This window comes from Chiloscyllium plagiosum, chromosome 27, assembly GCF_004010195.1.
Source record: "Chiloscyllium plagiosum isolate BGI_BamShark_2017 chromosome 27, ASM401019v2, whole genome shotgun sequence".
Lineage (NCBI taxonomy): Eukaryota > Metazoa > Chordata > Chondrichthyes > Orectolobiformes > Hemiscylliidae > Chiloscyllium > Chiloscyllium plagiosum.
In genome coordinates, this window is record NC_057736.1 from 9,740,298 (window position 1) to 9,757,351 (window position 17,054).

The 17,054-nt window shown below is 39.8% G+C and overlaps 1 protein-coding gene across 11 annotated transcripts in view; it reads left to right on the plus strand.

Annotated features, from left to right (window-relative positions):
* Positions 1 to 16,976, plus strand: part of si:ch211-15d5.11 (nuclear receptor coactivator 7) — a 115,929-nt gene extending 98,953 nt beyond the window's left edge. For 9 of the 11 annotated variants that reach the window (XM_043717357.1, XM_043717366.1, XM_043717356.1 and 6 more), the window contains 6 exons: positions 4,367 to 4,526; positions 8,283 to 8,405; positions 9,010 to 9,162; positions 9,253 to 9,348; positions 15,400 to 15,473; positions 16,114 to 16,976. In XM_043717357.1, coding sequence (XP_043573292.1) covers positions 4,367 to 4,526; positions 8,283 to 8,405; positions 9,010 to 9,162; positions 9,253 to 9,348; positions 15,400 to 15,473; positions 16,114 to 16,300 — 793 coding nt within the window. In that variant the 3' untranslated portion in view covers positions 16,301 to 16,976. The remainder of the gene's footprint in view (positions 1 to 4,366; positions 4,527 to 8,282; positions 8,406 to 9,009; positions 9,163 to 9,252; positions 9,349 to 15,399; positions 15,474 to 16,113) is intronic. The other 2 variants (XM_043717365.1, XM_043717367.1) reach the window with 2 other exon arrangements.
* The last annotated feature ends 78 nt before the right edge of the window (positions 16,977 to 17,054 follow it).

Below are 17,054 nucleotides of genomic sequence, written 5' to 3' on the forward strand. Positions count from 1 at the left end.
CTGAACAAAGAGACCTTGGAGTGCAGGTTCATATCTCCTTGAAAGTGGAGTCGCAGGTAGATAGGATAGTGAAGGCAGCATTTGGTATGTTTTCCTTTATTGGTCAAAGTATTGAGTACAGGAGTTGGGAGGTCATGTTGCAGCTATACAGGACATTGGTTAGGCCACTGTTGGAATATTGCATGCAATTCTGGTCTCCTTCCTATCGGAAAGATGTTGTGAAAATTGAAAGAGTTCAGAAAGGATTTACAAGGATGTTGCCAGGGTTGGAGGATTTGAGCTATAGGGAGAGGCTGAACAGGCTGGGGCTGTTTTCCCTGGAGTGCTGGAGGCTGAGGGGTGACCTTATAGAGATTTATAAAATCATGAGGGCCATGGATAGGATAAATAAACAAAGTCTTTTTCCTGAGCTCGGGGAGTCCAGAACTAGAGATCAAAGGTTTTGAGTGAGAGGGGAAAGTATAAAAGAGACCTAAGGGGCAATGTTTTCCATGCAGAGGCTGGTACGTATATGGAATGAGCTGCCAGAGGAAGTGGTGGAGGCTGGTACAATTGCAACATTTAAAAGGCATCTGGATGGGTATATGAATAGGAAAGATTTGGAGGGATATGGGCCAGGTGCTGGAAGGTGGGACATCTGGTTGGCAGGGGTGAGTTGGACCAAAGAGTCTGTTTCCATGCTGTACATTTCTATGACTATGACTGCTGCAATCCTGAGGCGAATCTGAAACTGACAGCTTTTACATCCATACCAGGGTCAAACAAGGTTGTATTATGGCTCCTCCTTTTTCATCTATCCAAGGGTCATCATTCACCAAATAAAAGATGATGATCTACCACCTGGTGTCAGCATCCAATATCACCTGGACAGGAAGCTGTTCAAAACTGCTTGTTTCTGAGCGAGAAAAAAAACTCACCATCATGGACATCCACGACCTTCAGTTTGCAGATGACTGTTGCAAGATAGATTCTGCACAGGATGTACAAAAGACATTTAACTTCTTCAATACCTCATCTATAATGCTTGGCCTGTCCTTAAATGTCACCAAAATGAAGGTCCTGCACCAAACCTCCCTGACCCATTTGGAAATCCCCTGTGCTAAGTAGAAGGGATGGCTCTGATATATGCACATAGAATCAGAGATGTACAGCACGGAAACAGACCCTTCTGTCCAACTCATCTATGATGACCAGATATCCAAACCTCATCGTACTTCCCAGATCTTGGCAGCCACCTCTCCCAAGGGACTATCAATAAAGAAACCCAGGTCAAATCAACGGTGCCAGTGCTGCCTCCCTCAAGGTGCAACAAAGTGTCTTTGACAACAGGGATTCTCTGGAAGTCAATAATTGGCCTTGTTAATTGGCTGTTGTGTTGACCATCTCCCTCTAGTGCAATAAAACCTGGAGCATACTACCGCACTTAGGTGGTAGTGTGGGGGTTAAAAAGAAAAAAAAAATATATAAAAAAAAATAAAACCTGGAGCGTCTACCAATGTCACATTAATATGCTTGAGAGCTTCTGCCAGCATTGCCTACATAGAATCTTGGGGATCGAATGGACGAACCACCGCACCAATATGGACATCCTCCACGAGGCTGTGTCTGCCATAATGGAAGGCCTACTCCTGAAGGACCAACTCCAGTCATTGCATTTGGATGCGTGGAAACTGCTTCCCTCAAATTGTTCTCTCTCCTAGCTCTGGTTTGGTCAACATTCAAGGGGCCGTCAAAGAAAAAGTTTTAAAGATATGCTCAAGGTCGACTTAAAGCACAAGAGGTATTGACACCACTGACTGGGAGGAGAAAGCTGCTGACCACTCAGCATGGCATCTCCTGATCCATCAAAATGCAAGCAACCATGAGGTGTAGCAACAGTAGCAGAGAAAGAAGGAATCCAACCCTTTATGCAACCCTCCACTTCTTTATGCAATAATTGCTCCCATTTCAAGGAAACCTAAATTAGGTTTCAAAGCCTAGTCCAAAATTAGGCTCCTCAGTCAGCTAGCCTGAGAAACATACTCAATTTTGAAGAACCATCAATCATGCTCAATTCAACGACACACTTAATCAAATAAAATCAACAAAAGCACAGTCAGAGACACCTATTATACTAGTTACTCAATCAGAAAATTAAATCAACCTGGGACATAATGAGTTTTTAAAGTCGGTTTTAAGGAGTTGAATTAGCTGTATGTGAAGGATGAGGTTTATTTGGGTGTGTATTTCCTACTCACCATAATCTCAGTAATCATGTCAAGGGACTAACACATGAGGTCTGTCTGATTTATCTTCTTTTGGCAGTTTGTTGTAGCAGAAACAGAATAGATATTCACAGTTCTTTTGGCAAATGAAAAATAAATCACTCTTTTAAGCATGTCTCATGGCATTTGTTCTAAGCATCGTTTCAAGCTACACAAACCTAAATGTACATACTTTTTTGCTGGCTGAGGTTCCAGCACTTCATTGTTGACAGAGTCAGTGAAGCTGTTTACTATGCTGGAAGAGAGCCAAGAGATTACACCATTGTCATAGAGGGATGACATATAGTTATAAACATAAAACATTCAAAAGTTGCTTAAAATATAAGTTCTAACTTTTTTGCAATTAACATGAGGCTTCTGACCACTCCTTTTGTTGAACACTGTTATGTGATACTGGGGACCTGTGAATGTAGATTGCAAATAATTATCTATATCATCACAATGTTAACTAAGGCAGGCTCCTAATTAGTCAAGACAAGCTGTTTACAGCCCACTTTAAAAGCCCTATCTGTTGTGTAGATTGGTTCAGTCTTCTGACTGGAAAGACTAGCACATGAAGAATCCAATCGGTGAGTATGGATCTTTCTACTGTGGATAAGCTAGCCTTTTGTTAATGCTGTTTTAGGTTTTAAGGGTGTGTTGAATTGAGGGTGATTACATATAGTGGATTATTAAGAGCAGCTGAATTGTAATGGTTGTTGAACTGGTGTTACTGACTAATTTTTTTTGTTTGTAGAGTTATGGTCTTCTCCAAATTAGTCTTTGAAATTTGATTATTTAATCAGTCTTTCACATAATAACATTTGTTTAAGTAGCTCAGTGGTCTGAATTATCAGTTGTATTAATTGTTTACAATTATCTAACTTGTAGTACAACAATGAAGGTATGTTGGCTTTATATTGGTAATTTTTGAAAATTTAGTTGATGCTAACTTGATTCAAACCTTTTCTTTTGTATAGGCAGTGGCAGAAATGTTTTCTATTCTAATGAACTGGAATCCAACATGTTAATGACTTGTTATTTGGTAGTATTCCTGATTTAATATGGGAGATAAGAATCTTGCATGAAGTAATTGACACCATTTAAAATAGTGTAGACGAATGGCTTCTGCCTAACACTCATTCTGTAAAACCTGGTATTACACACTGATGCAGAATAGAAAGGACCATCTCTTTAGCTTTCCTTTCACCATCCTCCTGTTGAGTACACATTCAATTGCATTTTTTTTCTCTTAAAATAACGAAAGTGAATACCACTTAATTGCTTTTGAAAAAAAAGTCCTTTTTATTTATAAATAAATTACTGATATTACCTACTTTTTATAATGTAGGTAGAATGGCTTTGCCAGCATTTTGAAATTGTTCCTTTCTAAACAGTTAAGGAGCACATTAAAAGATCAAGTCCTCAGTGACTTTTTTCAAAACTTTTTGAATATGTAAGTTCCTTGCCAAATGACAGATTTTATTCTTTTAAAAAATCAGGATGATGTAGTAAGTTCTCAACAATTCTTTGTATTGCATGTGCATTTTAATTCTTGTAAGTAATGCCAAAGTCTATTAGTACCTAACTTTTTGTGTAGATAAAGCTGTTAATAGACTGTATTTGTGCAAACGATGAGAATCCTCACCATTTTAATTTACGATTGTCAGGGCTTTTAGATCTAAGCTAAATTATCCTGGCAAAATAAGGAGAGATGGTTTCTGATTGTGATGGGCACTCACTTTTTAAAGTGATCTGTTTTGTTGAATTCTTAACCCTTTGCTGGGTTCTAGTCTTGCTTTGGAGACCTTAGCACTTCAGCATGAGATTGGATGAGCTTTTTATGATGAGATCTTGACAGTATTTTCCCTTCCTCATGGACATAAACAAATAATCCCATGTTACTCTTTTTTTTTAAGTCTCCCAGTGCTTTGGCTAACATTTTATATCTTACCCAACACTTAAACAGATTTATGGGAATCTATCTCACTATCTACCAAATTTCCCTATTTTGCAAGAGTACTCTTCAAAATGTATTACTTTAGCTGTGAAGCACTTCTTGGGCTATGAAAAGTACTATATAAATGTGGATGTGTACTTTCATTTACTGTTCTGTCATGCAGAGTGGCTGAACTACATACGTACCTGAAACATTGGCGACCTGATATTTATTTGCCTGAATCAATGGGTGACACGCAATTCCGTGACTTTGTTTTCCTCGATGGGAAGTGTGTGTTTCCCTTGAATGAGAAGCTTTTTGGTGGACCTTTTGATGAATGGGAGGTGAGTTAATCTTTTAATTTGAGAATGTGTGCACAAATGAGGGTTGTGGGGAAGCTGTTCTTCAACTATTCTGGTTTGCAATTCATATGCTCAATTGTGCATTGCCAGAAACAAGTCCAGTGTAAATGGTCAACGTTATCTTTGCCAGTGACAGTCATCTCCTATAAAGACCAGTTTTATTGCTTATCCCTAATTACTGTTTTGAGGCTTGTGAATCCTACTGAGCTGGTTCAGGAGTCTTGTAGGCCAGACCAAGTAAGGATGTCAGATTTCCTACTCTAAGGATGTTGTAAGCTAGATCGGTTTTTGACTATTTGTCATAGTAATGGCAACAACTGAATCTAGTTTTCAATTCAGCTTTCATTTGCTCTAATTTTATTTCAATGCGGTCAGTAAATTTGTCGTCTTTTGCATTTTGCTTATACTCCATTTTGGTTGCTGGCATCTATTGTCAACTTAATGTCTTCCTTCCCTCTACCCAGCCTGACTTCCAAAGGATAATGAGTGCTTAAGGTGCAGGTTATTTAAACTTCCTCTATTGGAGGAGTGGAACCATTTATTTCACTTTTTTTTTGTTTTTGAGACGCTGCTTTGAAAAAAGGAAACAGAGAAAATTGACACTCATCTCACTTTTATCCCCCACCTAGAGATATAAATTTCTAACCTTGAGCATACTCAATTTTTTTTTTTTGTATAACAGAAGCCTCCCAGCTGAAATAGACTAATAGCCTGACCTGCGAGTTGCAGCAGCTTTATAAGATTGGTTTTGAGTCTTGGAAGCTTCTCAGTCATATGACTGAGACTTACACTTGGGAACTGATACCAAAAGCAGGTGTCTTGCACAGTTGGGAACCAGATTTTAATTCTGCTGATACGTGGGATGGCTTATCCATTTTTGTTTGAAGAAGAATTTGCACTATGTTGTATGACTCTAGTCAAGCCTCTATTTCTTGGTCTAAAACCAGTGCGTAGCTTTTTGGATTCTGGGCAGGCAATTGTTATTTATTGTACCTGACTCAAACTTCAGTTAGCTTTACAAGCATGAGCAGAGTGCATGCTTATCTGAATAGAAAACTGAACGTTTGTTTGCCTAAACTACCTGAGGTGATTAATGGAGATCAGATAGCAAGACAAAACCCTGGACACTGACGTCCTTAAAGAAGCTGATATGCTAAGTATGCAGGAGAGATGGTGGCATAGTAGACTAGTAATCCAGAGGCTCGGGTGAAAGCTTTGGGGGAGCATGAGTTTAAACCCTTCCATGGTAGTTCAGTTAATAAATCCTGGAAAATTATAGTCTTCAGTGGTGACCATGAAACTACAGAATTTTTGTTTTAACGTAACTATATTTTTGTTCCTGACATGAGCAGGAAACTTTCTTTCTTTTTTTATCCTGTCTGAGTCCAGATAAGCAACATGGATTTGTCCTAAATATCCTCCTGAAATGGCCAAGCAAGACATTCAGTTCAAAGACAATTTGGGCATGTCCTATGAAAGAATAAAGCAAAGAAATTATGCTGTCATGTGAAAAATACTAATGATTAAGTGATGAGAATGTAACCTACATTCCTAGGAAACACATTTTTATTAGGTTGCAGCAAAACAGGTAGTTGCCCTATTTATACCATTTTTGTCACCCGCCAGCCTGCTCACTTCTCTCTTACCCTGCCCCAATGAGCACAAAGATCTAGTTAGTGAAATTAGGTGGACCTGATTACATAATGACTGGCCTCAATGGTTGTAAACTATGGAAATTGAGCAGGATTCCTGTTGCTTTTCATTACTAGGTTAGAGACAAAAACTGCAGAGGCTGGAATCAAAAGCAGACAGGCAGGAGGCTGGAAGAACACAGCAAGCCAGGCAGCGTCAGGAGATGTAGAAGTCCACGTTTCGACTGAAGCCCTGAAGAAGGGTTATGCCCGAAATGTTGATTTCTGCAACTCCTGATGTGTTCTTCCAGCCTCCTGCCTGTCTCCTTTTCACTAGACGTGATTTCCTTGGAAACATTTGAGTGACCACAAGTGTAAAGATGGATCTAAACAATGAGGATGAATAGCTGACAACATTTTGTGTATGAGTACATGATTTATAGGTAGTTTGAAGTGTAGAGAACTGATGACCTGCTTATTTTCCACTCCTATCCCAATCTAGCACCTCCGGTCTACTGGGGAAAGAGAAAGAAATTGAGACACACATTTGTTACTGATTTTTTAAAACTAGATTTGCAGCTTCTAGATTAGAATGGTGCTGGAAAAGCACAGCAAGTCAGGCAGCATCCGAGGAGCAGGAAAATCGACGTTTTGGGCAAAAGCCTTTCATCAGGAATAGAGGCAGGTGCCTGCAGAGTGGAGAGAGAAATGAGGGGGTGTGTGGGGAGAAAGTACTCTGATACTTTCTCCCCACCCCTCTCATTTATCTCTCCATTCTGCAAACACCCTACCTCTATTCCTGATGATAGGCTTTTGCCCAAAACGTCGATTTTCCTGCTCCTCGGATGCTGCCTGACCTGTGCTTTTCCAGCACCATTCTAATCTAGACTCTAGTTTCCAGCATCTGCAGTCCTTGTTTTATCTAGATTTGCAGCTTGCCTCCTTGACATACAAATGGTGGCTAGAATTTTTTTATGAATTAATTATTTGGATTCTGTTGTCTAGGGAAATGCAGCATTAAATTGGATGACATATCACAGCTACATTGTTCTGTTTTTCTTCAAATGGTGGTTCCTAGAATAAATATAAACCAGCAATTTAAATGTTTGTAATGGATTATTTATGCAGTTTTTGTGGCAGTAAGATTTTTTTTCCTAAAGATAAAGCAAACTAACTTTGTCAATAAGCCTAACCTTTGTTGAACTCCATAGTTTAGTTGTACAGACTTGGTTCTTTCAAGGTAAGTAGATAGTAAGTAAACATTTAAAAGCAGGTTGGTTAATGTTTTGGGCATATCATACACCAATTCTCTTTTGAGATCTACATCTGGAATATTCCATCATGGGATGTGGGCAACACTGTCAAGGCCAGCATTTGTTGCCTAGCCTTAATTGCCCTTGAAGCAGATGATTGCTGTACAATTTTAGGGGCCAATTAAGAATTAATCACATGGCTGAGAGTCTGGAGTAACACACAGGTCAAACATGGTAGATCTGGTATATTTTGAGTGGACCAGATGATTCTTTACTACAATGAGTTTTGTGATCACCATTAGTGAGTTTTGAGTTGTAGCACTTTTAAATTTTGGTTCAAATTCTCAGTGGTTGTAGTAGAATTTGAACCCATGCCCCGAGTGTTAAGCTTCTGGATTAATAGTCCAGTGGCTTTACCACCACACCATTGTGACTCTTCCTTCTGTCTGTCCATTTTTTTTTCTCTCCCTGCATCATATCCTCCCAAAGAAAGTTGAGATAAGCCTTGGTCCAAAACCAGATGTACACCCTAGCCTGACCGGTTCACAAGTGAGTCATTTAATTCCATGATTTACAGTAGAAGTATTCCATACAATACTGTGGAAAGGTAATTCCAGAAAGTCCTTGTTGTGATAAAAGTAGTGATGCCCTTGCTGGTTGATGTCTCAGGACAAATCTTTGCCTACTCGAGTTTTAAATGGGTAGCCAGCAGTTGTTTGGGAATCTGCTGTTGGGATTTAACTTTGTTTCAAAATAAAACAAAAACATTATCAAATATGGATTCATCAGCAAAGAAGTAATAGTTCAATTGTGTTCTAGAACTGACTTTCTTCACTTGGTAATATAACTTCCAGATCATATCAGTGGAGGATGACCCAGTGAAACACTGCAAAGACATCTTTGATTCAGAATTTGGGAATATGGCACCTATTCTTCAGGGGAAGAGCAACTTACTGGAACCTTTTCATATTGAGACGGTGAGACTATTCCCTTTTTTAAAATCATTTTTATGCAAGTCTTTTCTGATCTCTTCTGGACTTCAATGTTCATGCTATTCTTTCTCCTGTATATTGGTTCTTGCTACAATTTTTCTGAAACTAAACTGGCAACAATTTATCAGCAATATCTCCTTGAACCACATTCCTTCCAGCCAACTGCTATCATCAACCATGATATAGTAAAAGGATGCATGGTGGTCCTCACTTTGCTTGTCCCACATCCTTGAAAGGTATCAGACTGGAGGTCCCCGGCTGATTTCATATCCTGATGCTACTTGCTTTTGATACTTGGATCCTGCATAACTTGAGACCAAACTAAAAATTAAATTTCTCAGATTCTGTCAGGAATATCAAGCTAAACCTACATTTTTTTTGCTTGGTTCTGAGGGAACTCTTTCCAGAAGTAATAAGGAGACTGTTGGACACAACTCTTCCCCAGTAGAAAAATCTACAAACCACACTTGATCCAGCTGAATATTATAATTAACTTTTATACGAATGACAGCGAAAATCATTAAGCTAACTTTTCTGATTGGATTGACTATGCATTTATCTGAATTGTTCTACTGTATTAACTCTTTAGATTTCAAAATATTTACCACTTAGAACAGTGGGGCATCCATGGCTACTAGTGTTCAGTACATATCTGCATGGCTTTAGTCTGAAAACCCTGTACCGCAAAGTGGCCAATGCTGATTCACCGGTGTTACTGGTTTTAAAGGACACGTGTGGTCAGGTATGGAGGAGTCATTCATATTGAATTATCTTATATAAAACTTCTCAAAGGTTTGGCAAAAACTCCTTATTCACTTGGTGTCAATTGCAGGTATTTGGTGCTTTAACTTCTCACCCACCAAGGCCAAGTGACCGTTTCAACGGGACAGGAGAAACCTTTCTATACACCTTTAATCCTGATTTTAAGGTATGTTTCAAGCAACATAGTAAACAAAGTTTTATGAACTAATTGTGTACCACAATGGAAACACAAATCTCTTTATCCTTTTGTTTTTGAAGATTTTTCACTCTTTGCTGATTGTAATCCAAAGGCCAGTGACAGCCATCTAACACTACTCTCTAATGGCAATTATGTCAATGTTTAGTTAATGGGCTGTTTTGTTGTAGACCAGTCATAGATGTACAGCACAGAAACAGACCCTTCGGTCCAACTCGTCTATGCCAACCAGATATCCCAACCCAATCTAGTCCCACTTGCCAGCACCTGGCCCATATCCCTCCAAACCCTTTCTATTCATATACCCATCCAGATGCCTTTTAAATGTTGCAATTGTACCAGTCTCCTCCATATCCTCTAGCAACTCATTCCATACACACATCACCCTCTGCGTGAAAAAGTTTCCCCTTAGGTCTCTTTTTATATCTTTCCCCTCGCCCTAAACCTATGCCCTCTAGTTCTGCACTCCCACCCCAGGGAAAATACTTTTTCTATTTATCCCATCAATGCCAACGTAATTTTTATAAACCTCTATAAGGTCACCTCTCAGCCTCTGATGCTCCAGGGAAAATAGTCCCACCCTGTTCAGCCTCTCCCTATAGTTCAAATCCTCCAACCCTGGCAAAATTCTTTTGAATCTTTTCTGAACCCTTTCAAGTTTCAGAACACCTTTCCAATAAGGAGACCAGAATTGCACGCAATATTCCAACAGTGGCCCAACCAATATCCTGTACAGCCGCAACATGACCTCCCAACTCCTGTACTCAATACTCTGACCAATAAAGGAAAGCATACCAAACGCTGCCTTCACTATCCTATCTACCTGCGACTCCACTTTCAAGGAGCTATGAACCTGCAGTCTAAGGTCTCTTTGTTCCCTAGGACCTTACCATTAAGTACAGAAGTCCTGCTAAGATTTGCTTGCCCAAAATGTAGCACCTTGCATTTATCTGAATTAAACTCTGCCACTCCTCAGCCCATTGGCCCATCTGATCAAGATCCTGTTGTAATCTGAGGTAACCTTCTTCACTGTCCACTACACCTCCATTTTTGGTGTCATCTGCAATCTTACTAACTGTATATCTTATGGACATATCCAAATCATTTATATATCCACAGAGATCAGTGCTGGGGCCACTGATTGTAATATACATAAGTGATCTAGAAGAGGTCATTGTTGGTCTGATTAGTAAGTTTGCAGATGATCCAAAGATTGCAGTAGCAGAAAGCATAGGGGTCTGTCAAAGAATACAGGAGAATTGGCTGGACAAGTGGCAGATGGAGTTCAATCCAGGCAAATGTGAGGTGATGCATTTTGGGAAGTCTAATTCTAGAGTGAACTATACTGTAAACAGAAAAGCCTTGGGAAAAGTTGAGCACAGATTGGGAGTTTAGGTTCATTTGCCCTGAAAGTGGTTGCACAGGTTTAGATTAGATTCCCGACAGTGTGGAAACGGGCCATCTGGTCCAACCAGTCCACACCCGACCCTCTGAAGAGTAACCCACCCAAACCCATTTCCCTCTGACTAATGCATCTAACACTATAGCAGTTTAGCCTGGCCAATTCACTTGACCTGCAATCTTTGGACTGTGGCAGGAAACTGGAGGAAACCCACGCAGACACGGGGAGAAAGTGCAAACTCCACACACAGTCACGCAAGACTCGAATCAACCTGGGATCCTGGTGCTGAGAAGCACCAGTAGTAACCACTGAGCCACCGTGCCAGCACAGTGGATAGAGTGGTCAAGAAGACATATGGTATGCTTGCCTTCATCGGACAGGGTATACTGGAGGAAACCCACGCAGACACGGGGAGAAAGTGCAAACTCCACACACAGTCACGCAAGACTAGAATCAACCTGGGATCCTGGTGCTGAGAGGCACCAGTAGTAACCACTGAGCCACCGTGCCAGCACAGTGGATAGTGGTCAAGAAGACATATGGTATGCTTGCCTTCATCGGACAGGGTATTGAGTACAAGAGCTGGCAGGTCATGTTAAAATTGTACAAGACATTGGTTTGGTTGCATTTGAATACTGTGTACAGTTCTAGTTGCCACATTAACAAAAAGATGTGGAAGCTTTTAGAGAGGGTTCAGAGAAGGTTTAAGAGGATGTTGTCTGTATGGAAGGTGCAAGCTATGAAGAGGTTGAGCAGGCTAGTATTGTTTTCATTAGGGAAAAGGAGATTGCGGACCTGGTTGAGGTCTACAAAATCACCTATGGTATAGAGATAAGCTTTTTCCCCCCAAGGTGATCGAGTCAATAATGAGAAGTCACATGTTCAAGGTGAGAGGAAAAATTTTTTAAGGGGGCAGACAAGTGGAAAGTACTTTAGGTAGGTGCCTGGAATGTGTTGCCAGCAGAGATGGCAGAGGCAGGCATGGTAGATTCACTTAATGTTCATCTGGAGAGATGCATGAGTAGGTAGGGAGCAGAGGGATACAGATGCTTAGGAGTTGGGCAACAGGTTTAGACAGATTGGCTCAGGCTTGGAGGGCTGAAGGGCCTGTTCCTGGGCTGTAAATTTTCTTTGTTCTTTGCATCTAAATGATGAAAAGTAGTGGGCCAACATCGATCCTTGTGGCACTCCACTGGTCACAAGCCTCCAGTCTGAGAAACGATGCTCCACCCTCTGTCTTCTACCTTTTGATCCAGTTGTATCCAAATGGCTAGTTCTCCCTGCATTCCATGAGATCTAACCTTGCTAATCAGTCTCCCATGGGGAACCTTGTCGGCCGCCTTGCTGAAGTCTATATAGATCACATCTACTGCTCTGCCCTCATTAATCCTCTTTGTTACTTCTTCAAAAAACTCAATCAACTTTGAGACATGATTTCCCACGCACAAAGCCATGTTGACTGTCCCTAATTAGTCCTTGCCTTTCCAAATACATGTACATCCTGTCCCTCGGGATTCTCTCCAACAACTTGCACATCACCAATGTCAGGCTCACTGGTCTATAGTTCCCTGGCTTGTCCTTACCAACTTTCTTAAACAGTGGCACCATTTTCACCAACCTCCAGTCTTCCAGCACCTCACCTGTGACTATGGATGAAACAAATATCTCCGCAAGAGGCCCAACAATCACTCCCTCGCTTCCCACAGAGCTCTAGGGTACACCGGATCAGGTCCTGGGGATTGATCCACTTTTATGCATTTCAAGACGTCCAGCAGTTCCTCCTCTGTAATATGGGCATTTATTTTCCCAAGATGTCACCATGTATTTCCCCACATTCTACATCTTCCTTGTCCTTTGCCACAGTAAATAATATTGATGCAAAATACTCATTTAGTATCTCTCCCATGTCTCGTGGATCCACACAAAGGCTGCCTTGCTGATCTTTGAGGAGCCCTATTCCATCCTTCCTTACCCTTTTTCTCCTCAATGTATTTGTAAAAACCCTCTGGATTCTCCTTAACTCGATTTGCCAAAACTCTTTCATGTTCCCTTTTTGCCCTCCTGATTTCTCTCCAGGATGATACTCCTGCCTTTATACACCTAAGGATTTACTCTATCCTGTCTATACCTGACATAGCCATCCTTTTTTTAACCAAACCCTCTTTCTTTAGTCATCCAGCATTTCCTATACCCACCAGCCTTTCCTTTCACCCGAACGGGAATATACTGTCTCTACACTCTCGTTATCTCACTTCCACTTTCCTTTACCTGCAAACAACTGTCTCCAATCAGCTTTTGAAAGTTTTTGCCTCATACTGTCAAAATTGGCCTTTCTCCAATTTAGAACTTCAACTTTTAGATCTGGTCTATCCTTTTCCATCACTATTTTAAATCTAATAGAATTATGGTCACTGGCCCCCAAGTGCTCCCCCACTGACACCTCAGTCACCTGCCCTGCCTTATTTCCCAAGATTAGGTCAAGATTTGCACCTTCTGTAGTAGGTACATCCACATACTGAATCAAAATTGTTTTGCACACACTTAACAAATTCCTCTCCATCTAAACCCTTAACACTATGGCAGTCCATAGTTTGGAAAGTTAAAATCCCCTACCATAACCATCCTATTATTCTTAGATAACTGAGATCTCATTACAAATTTGTTTCTCAAGTTCCCTCTGACTATTAGGGGGTCATCCCTTTCTTATTTCTCAGTTCCACCCAAATAACTTCCCTGGGTGTGTTTCTGGGAATATCCTCCCTCAGTACAGCTGTTATGCCATCCCTTACCAAAAATGCCACTCCCCCTCCTCTCTCGCCTCCCCTTCTGTCCTTCCTCTGTAGCATTCGCACCCTGGAACATTAAGCTGCCAGTCCTGTTCATACCTGAGCCATGTTTCTGTAACTGCTATAATATGCCAGTCTCATGTTCCTAACAATGCCATGTGTTCATCTGCCTTCCCTGTTTGGCCTCTTGCATTGAAATAAATGCAGTTTAATTTCATTCCTACCTTTTTTCTCTGCGTTGTCCCTGCCTGTCCTGACTGTTTGACTCGCTTCTATTCTCAACTGTACCAGTCTCCGATTGATCTTTCTTCACTATCCCCCGGGTCCCATCCCATATTACAACTGAGCCCACTGTTTTCAGCTCCAGCTATTAGATGAGAACTGAGCCAGCACACTGGTCTTTGGTTACCACTGTGCATGGTGTAAATGGAGACTGAGTACTTAAAAAGCTTGGAGGTTGTCAATGTACCCTGGCCTGAGCATAAACATTTCATGAAAAATCACAATGAATATATGTTTTCTGACAGTGTTACAAATGACTCCTGATGAAATGGTGTATGACCTCAAATTGGGTTTGGAATCTGAAGCTTTCCTTTAAAATTTAAAAAAAGACTTTACATTTGGATTGAAATTCCACTTCAAATAACACTTGGAAGATAATGCAATGTGGTATTTTATATAGAGGAATTGCTTTTAATAGCAGCAAACGATTTGTGGTAGTAGAAACAGCCTTACTGCAATTTTTCCTTATGTTGCACCTGATGCACTTTTTCTATGAAGAAAAATTCCCATTTAGAAATGAAATGACAAATTTGCTACCAATCTAAAGAAGCAGATGTTAGGACAGGTAACCAAAAGTTTGGTTGGAAAGGTTTTGGAAGGGAATTCCAGAACTTAGAGTCTTGGCAGCTGAAATAATCACTACAGTTGGTGAGATGCACGAGGCCTGGATGGGAGGAACATGGAGCTCAGAGAGCTGACTATTGGTGGACAGCTACCAAAGTACTTGTTGAGCATGAGTGATAAGTGAATAGGACATGGTGTGAGCAGGAAGCAGAATTTGGCATGAGCTCATATTTGAGCACCATCAAAGTAATTTAGGTGGAGATACTTTGTGATCTCTGCACATCACTCAGCTTCTTTTTTAAACTTCATGTTGTTGTACTCTGTTTTGCTCCATGTGGAGAGTAAGGAAATTTGAATCTGTTATTTTCTCAAAGAAATAAAGTGGAGATTGGGATGAGAGAAGGACAAGGGAGGAGAAACCCTATTTGTTACTGTAGCAGGGAAGGTCCAGTTGCTTAATATTTGAAAGTTATTGACTAGATGGGGGCTTAATCTTCTACTGTAAGACTGTCTTCAGTGAGATGATATTTTTGTTCTCTTTACAAGACAGCATTGACCTAAGTATACATGATTTTTTTTTTGTAGTGAGCAACCTGCATACTTCCTGTCATATCCTGTTATTTTCCCTTAAGACTAGTCGTTTCCAATGAGTTAGTACTTATTTACTTTGTCAAAATGTTGAAATGTTTTGTCATAATTAAAGCATCTCCTCCATTAGCACTTCCTGTTCTTCTACTCAGGCCTCACTATTAAAGCTTCTTCTCCTTGAAGCATTTCTCTTGTTCCAACTTGTCCATGAGTTTGATAGCCTACCTAAAGTAAGGCACCAAAGGTACTTTAGTTAGTTTGAACAATGATCGATGTTTAGCATTACCTCCTTGCATTCTTGTATCCTAATATGAACCTGGAATTCAGGTATTTAAGACATAATGACTGACTCTGGTTCCTTTCCAAATAAGTTTCTGATTCATCTCTTTCCAAACTCAGATCTTCCAATGGACTGGAAATAATTCTTTCTTCACAAAAGGAAGTTCAGACTCACTTGCAATAGGAGGAGGAAGGTATTTTTTTTTTTTGACTTTCAAGAAACATCAGGATCTCTTCCAATTTTTGCTAGTACATAATTTTCAGTTATAATGAATGCATACGGGGGAGGAGGGAGAATTTATCAACATTTGTATCAAACTAAGTCCATAAATCTTACAATTTATTCATTCTGGAATTAGCTTTATTTCATGTGATCCTCTGCACATCTTATTTCCTCTACTTTAAATATTTAGTTTTTTTTGCTTTGTATATAATTCTTGCATTAGCCTTTTGTTTCAAGATTTATATAAATTTCAGGAACATTAACACTAATCATAACTAGAGATCTTTTTTTGGATGGTTAATTGCTATGAATAGCACAATACTGAGTACTCTATTCCTGCATTCTTGTTACCTTGATGCACTTGTATAGTACGATCTGTCTGTAAAGCACAACACTTTTTTTTACTTTGCCTTTGTACACATGACAATAATTAATAAAATACCACTGATACAATTATCTTGTCACTTGCTGAATTAAAACACTTGCAAGGAGTCACTGTCCAAAATCAGTAAGGCTTCTATGCAGCCAGATAACTTGGTTGCCCGAGTAACTTGTTGTTTTAAAGAATGGTGGATGCTTGTGAATTTTTTTTTCTCTCTTTTAAAACTTAGTTTTTTTTCTGTCAAAGTGGACACTTTGGTTTATGGTTGGATGAAGATCTCAATCATGGAAGAAGCCATCCTTGTGAAACATTCAACAACATTGTTCTATCCAAAAATGAAGATTTCAAGGTGCAGGATCTTGAAGTGTGGACATTCTGAAAACTGTATAGTCATGATCACTAAACAACAGTCTTGAAAATATCACTGATTTAATGCATGTGTACTGAGCCAGTTCAGACTTGAACAAGAGATGTCTTGCTACCACTTTACAAACTAAGTGCAGCATCAAGTCAGTTGGTAGTATAAAAGCAGCAAAGCTTTGTAGCCCAGGACTCCCTTAAATTGTACTTTTTCAGAGCTACTTTGGACACTTATGCATTGCCAATGTAAGTGAGTATAGTCAGAATGGTATTAAATATTACTATATTGCTGCTAAACTAATCCAACATATCTATTTAAATCTATTTGTGCAATTCTGACATTCAAGGGAAGGATGGGGGCAAATAAATTTACCCACACTCCATACAAGTGAATTGTATCCAGGTCAATCTAGCACCAAGTGCTTTTGGTCTATCAATCTGTGCATATATTGGTGTGAATGCATGTTTATTTTATAGCCTTTAATGGATGCTGCTAACTCAGAACTGGAATGTATGCTTTGTTTATTGTTCATGTTTGTGTTTGTGTGTGTGTGTGTGTATATATCTATACAAGTGAAGCTATTAACTTTAGCATGAACTTAAGATTCATTAAAAACCTTGCTGTAATTGTTCTTTATGTTGCTTTTAATGACATCTCAAACATGTCACTGCTTTGAATTTTATGAATCATGATGCTCCTGAAATAAAAACAAAACTTCTGGCATTCTTAAACATACTGGAGCAAATGGATTTTAATTACTGTTCTGATCTCAGCTGGTTGGGAGAGAGGAAAAAGTGGTGGAATACTTA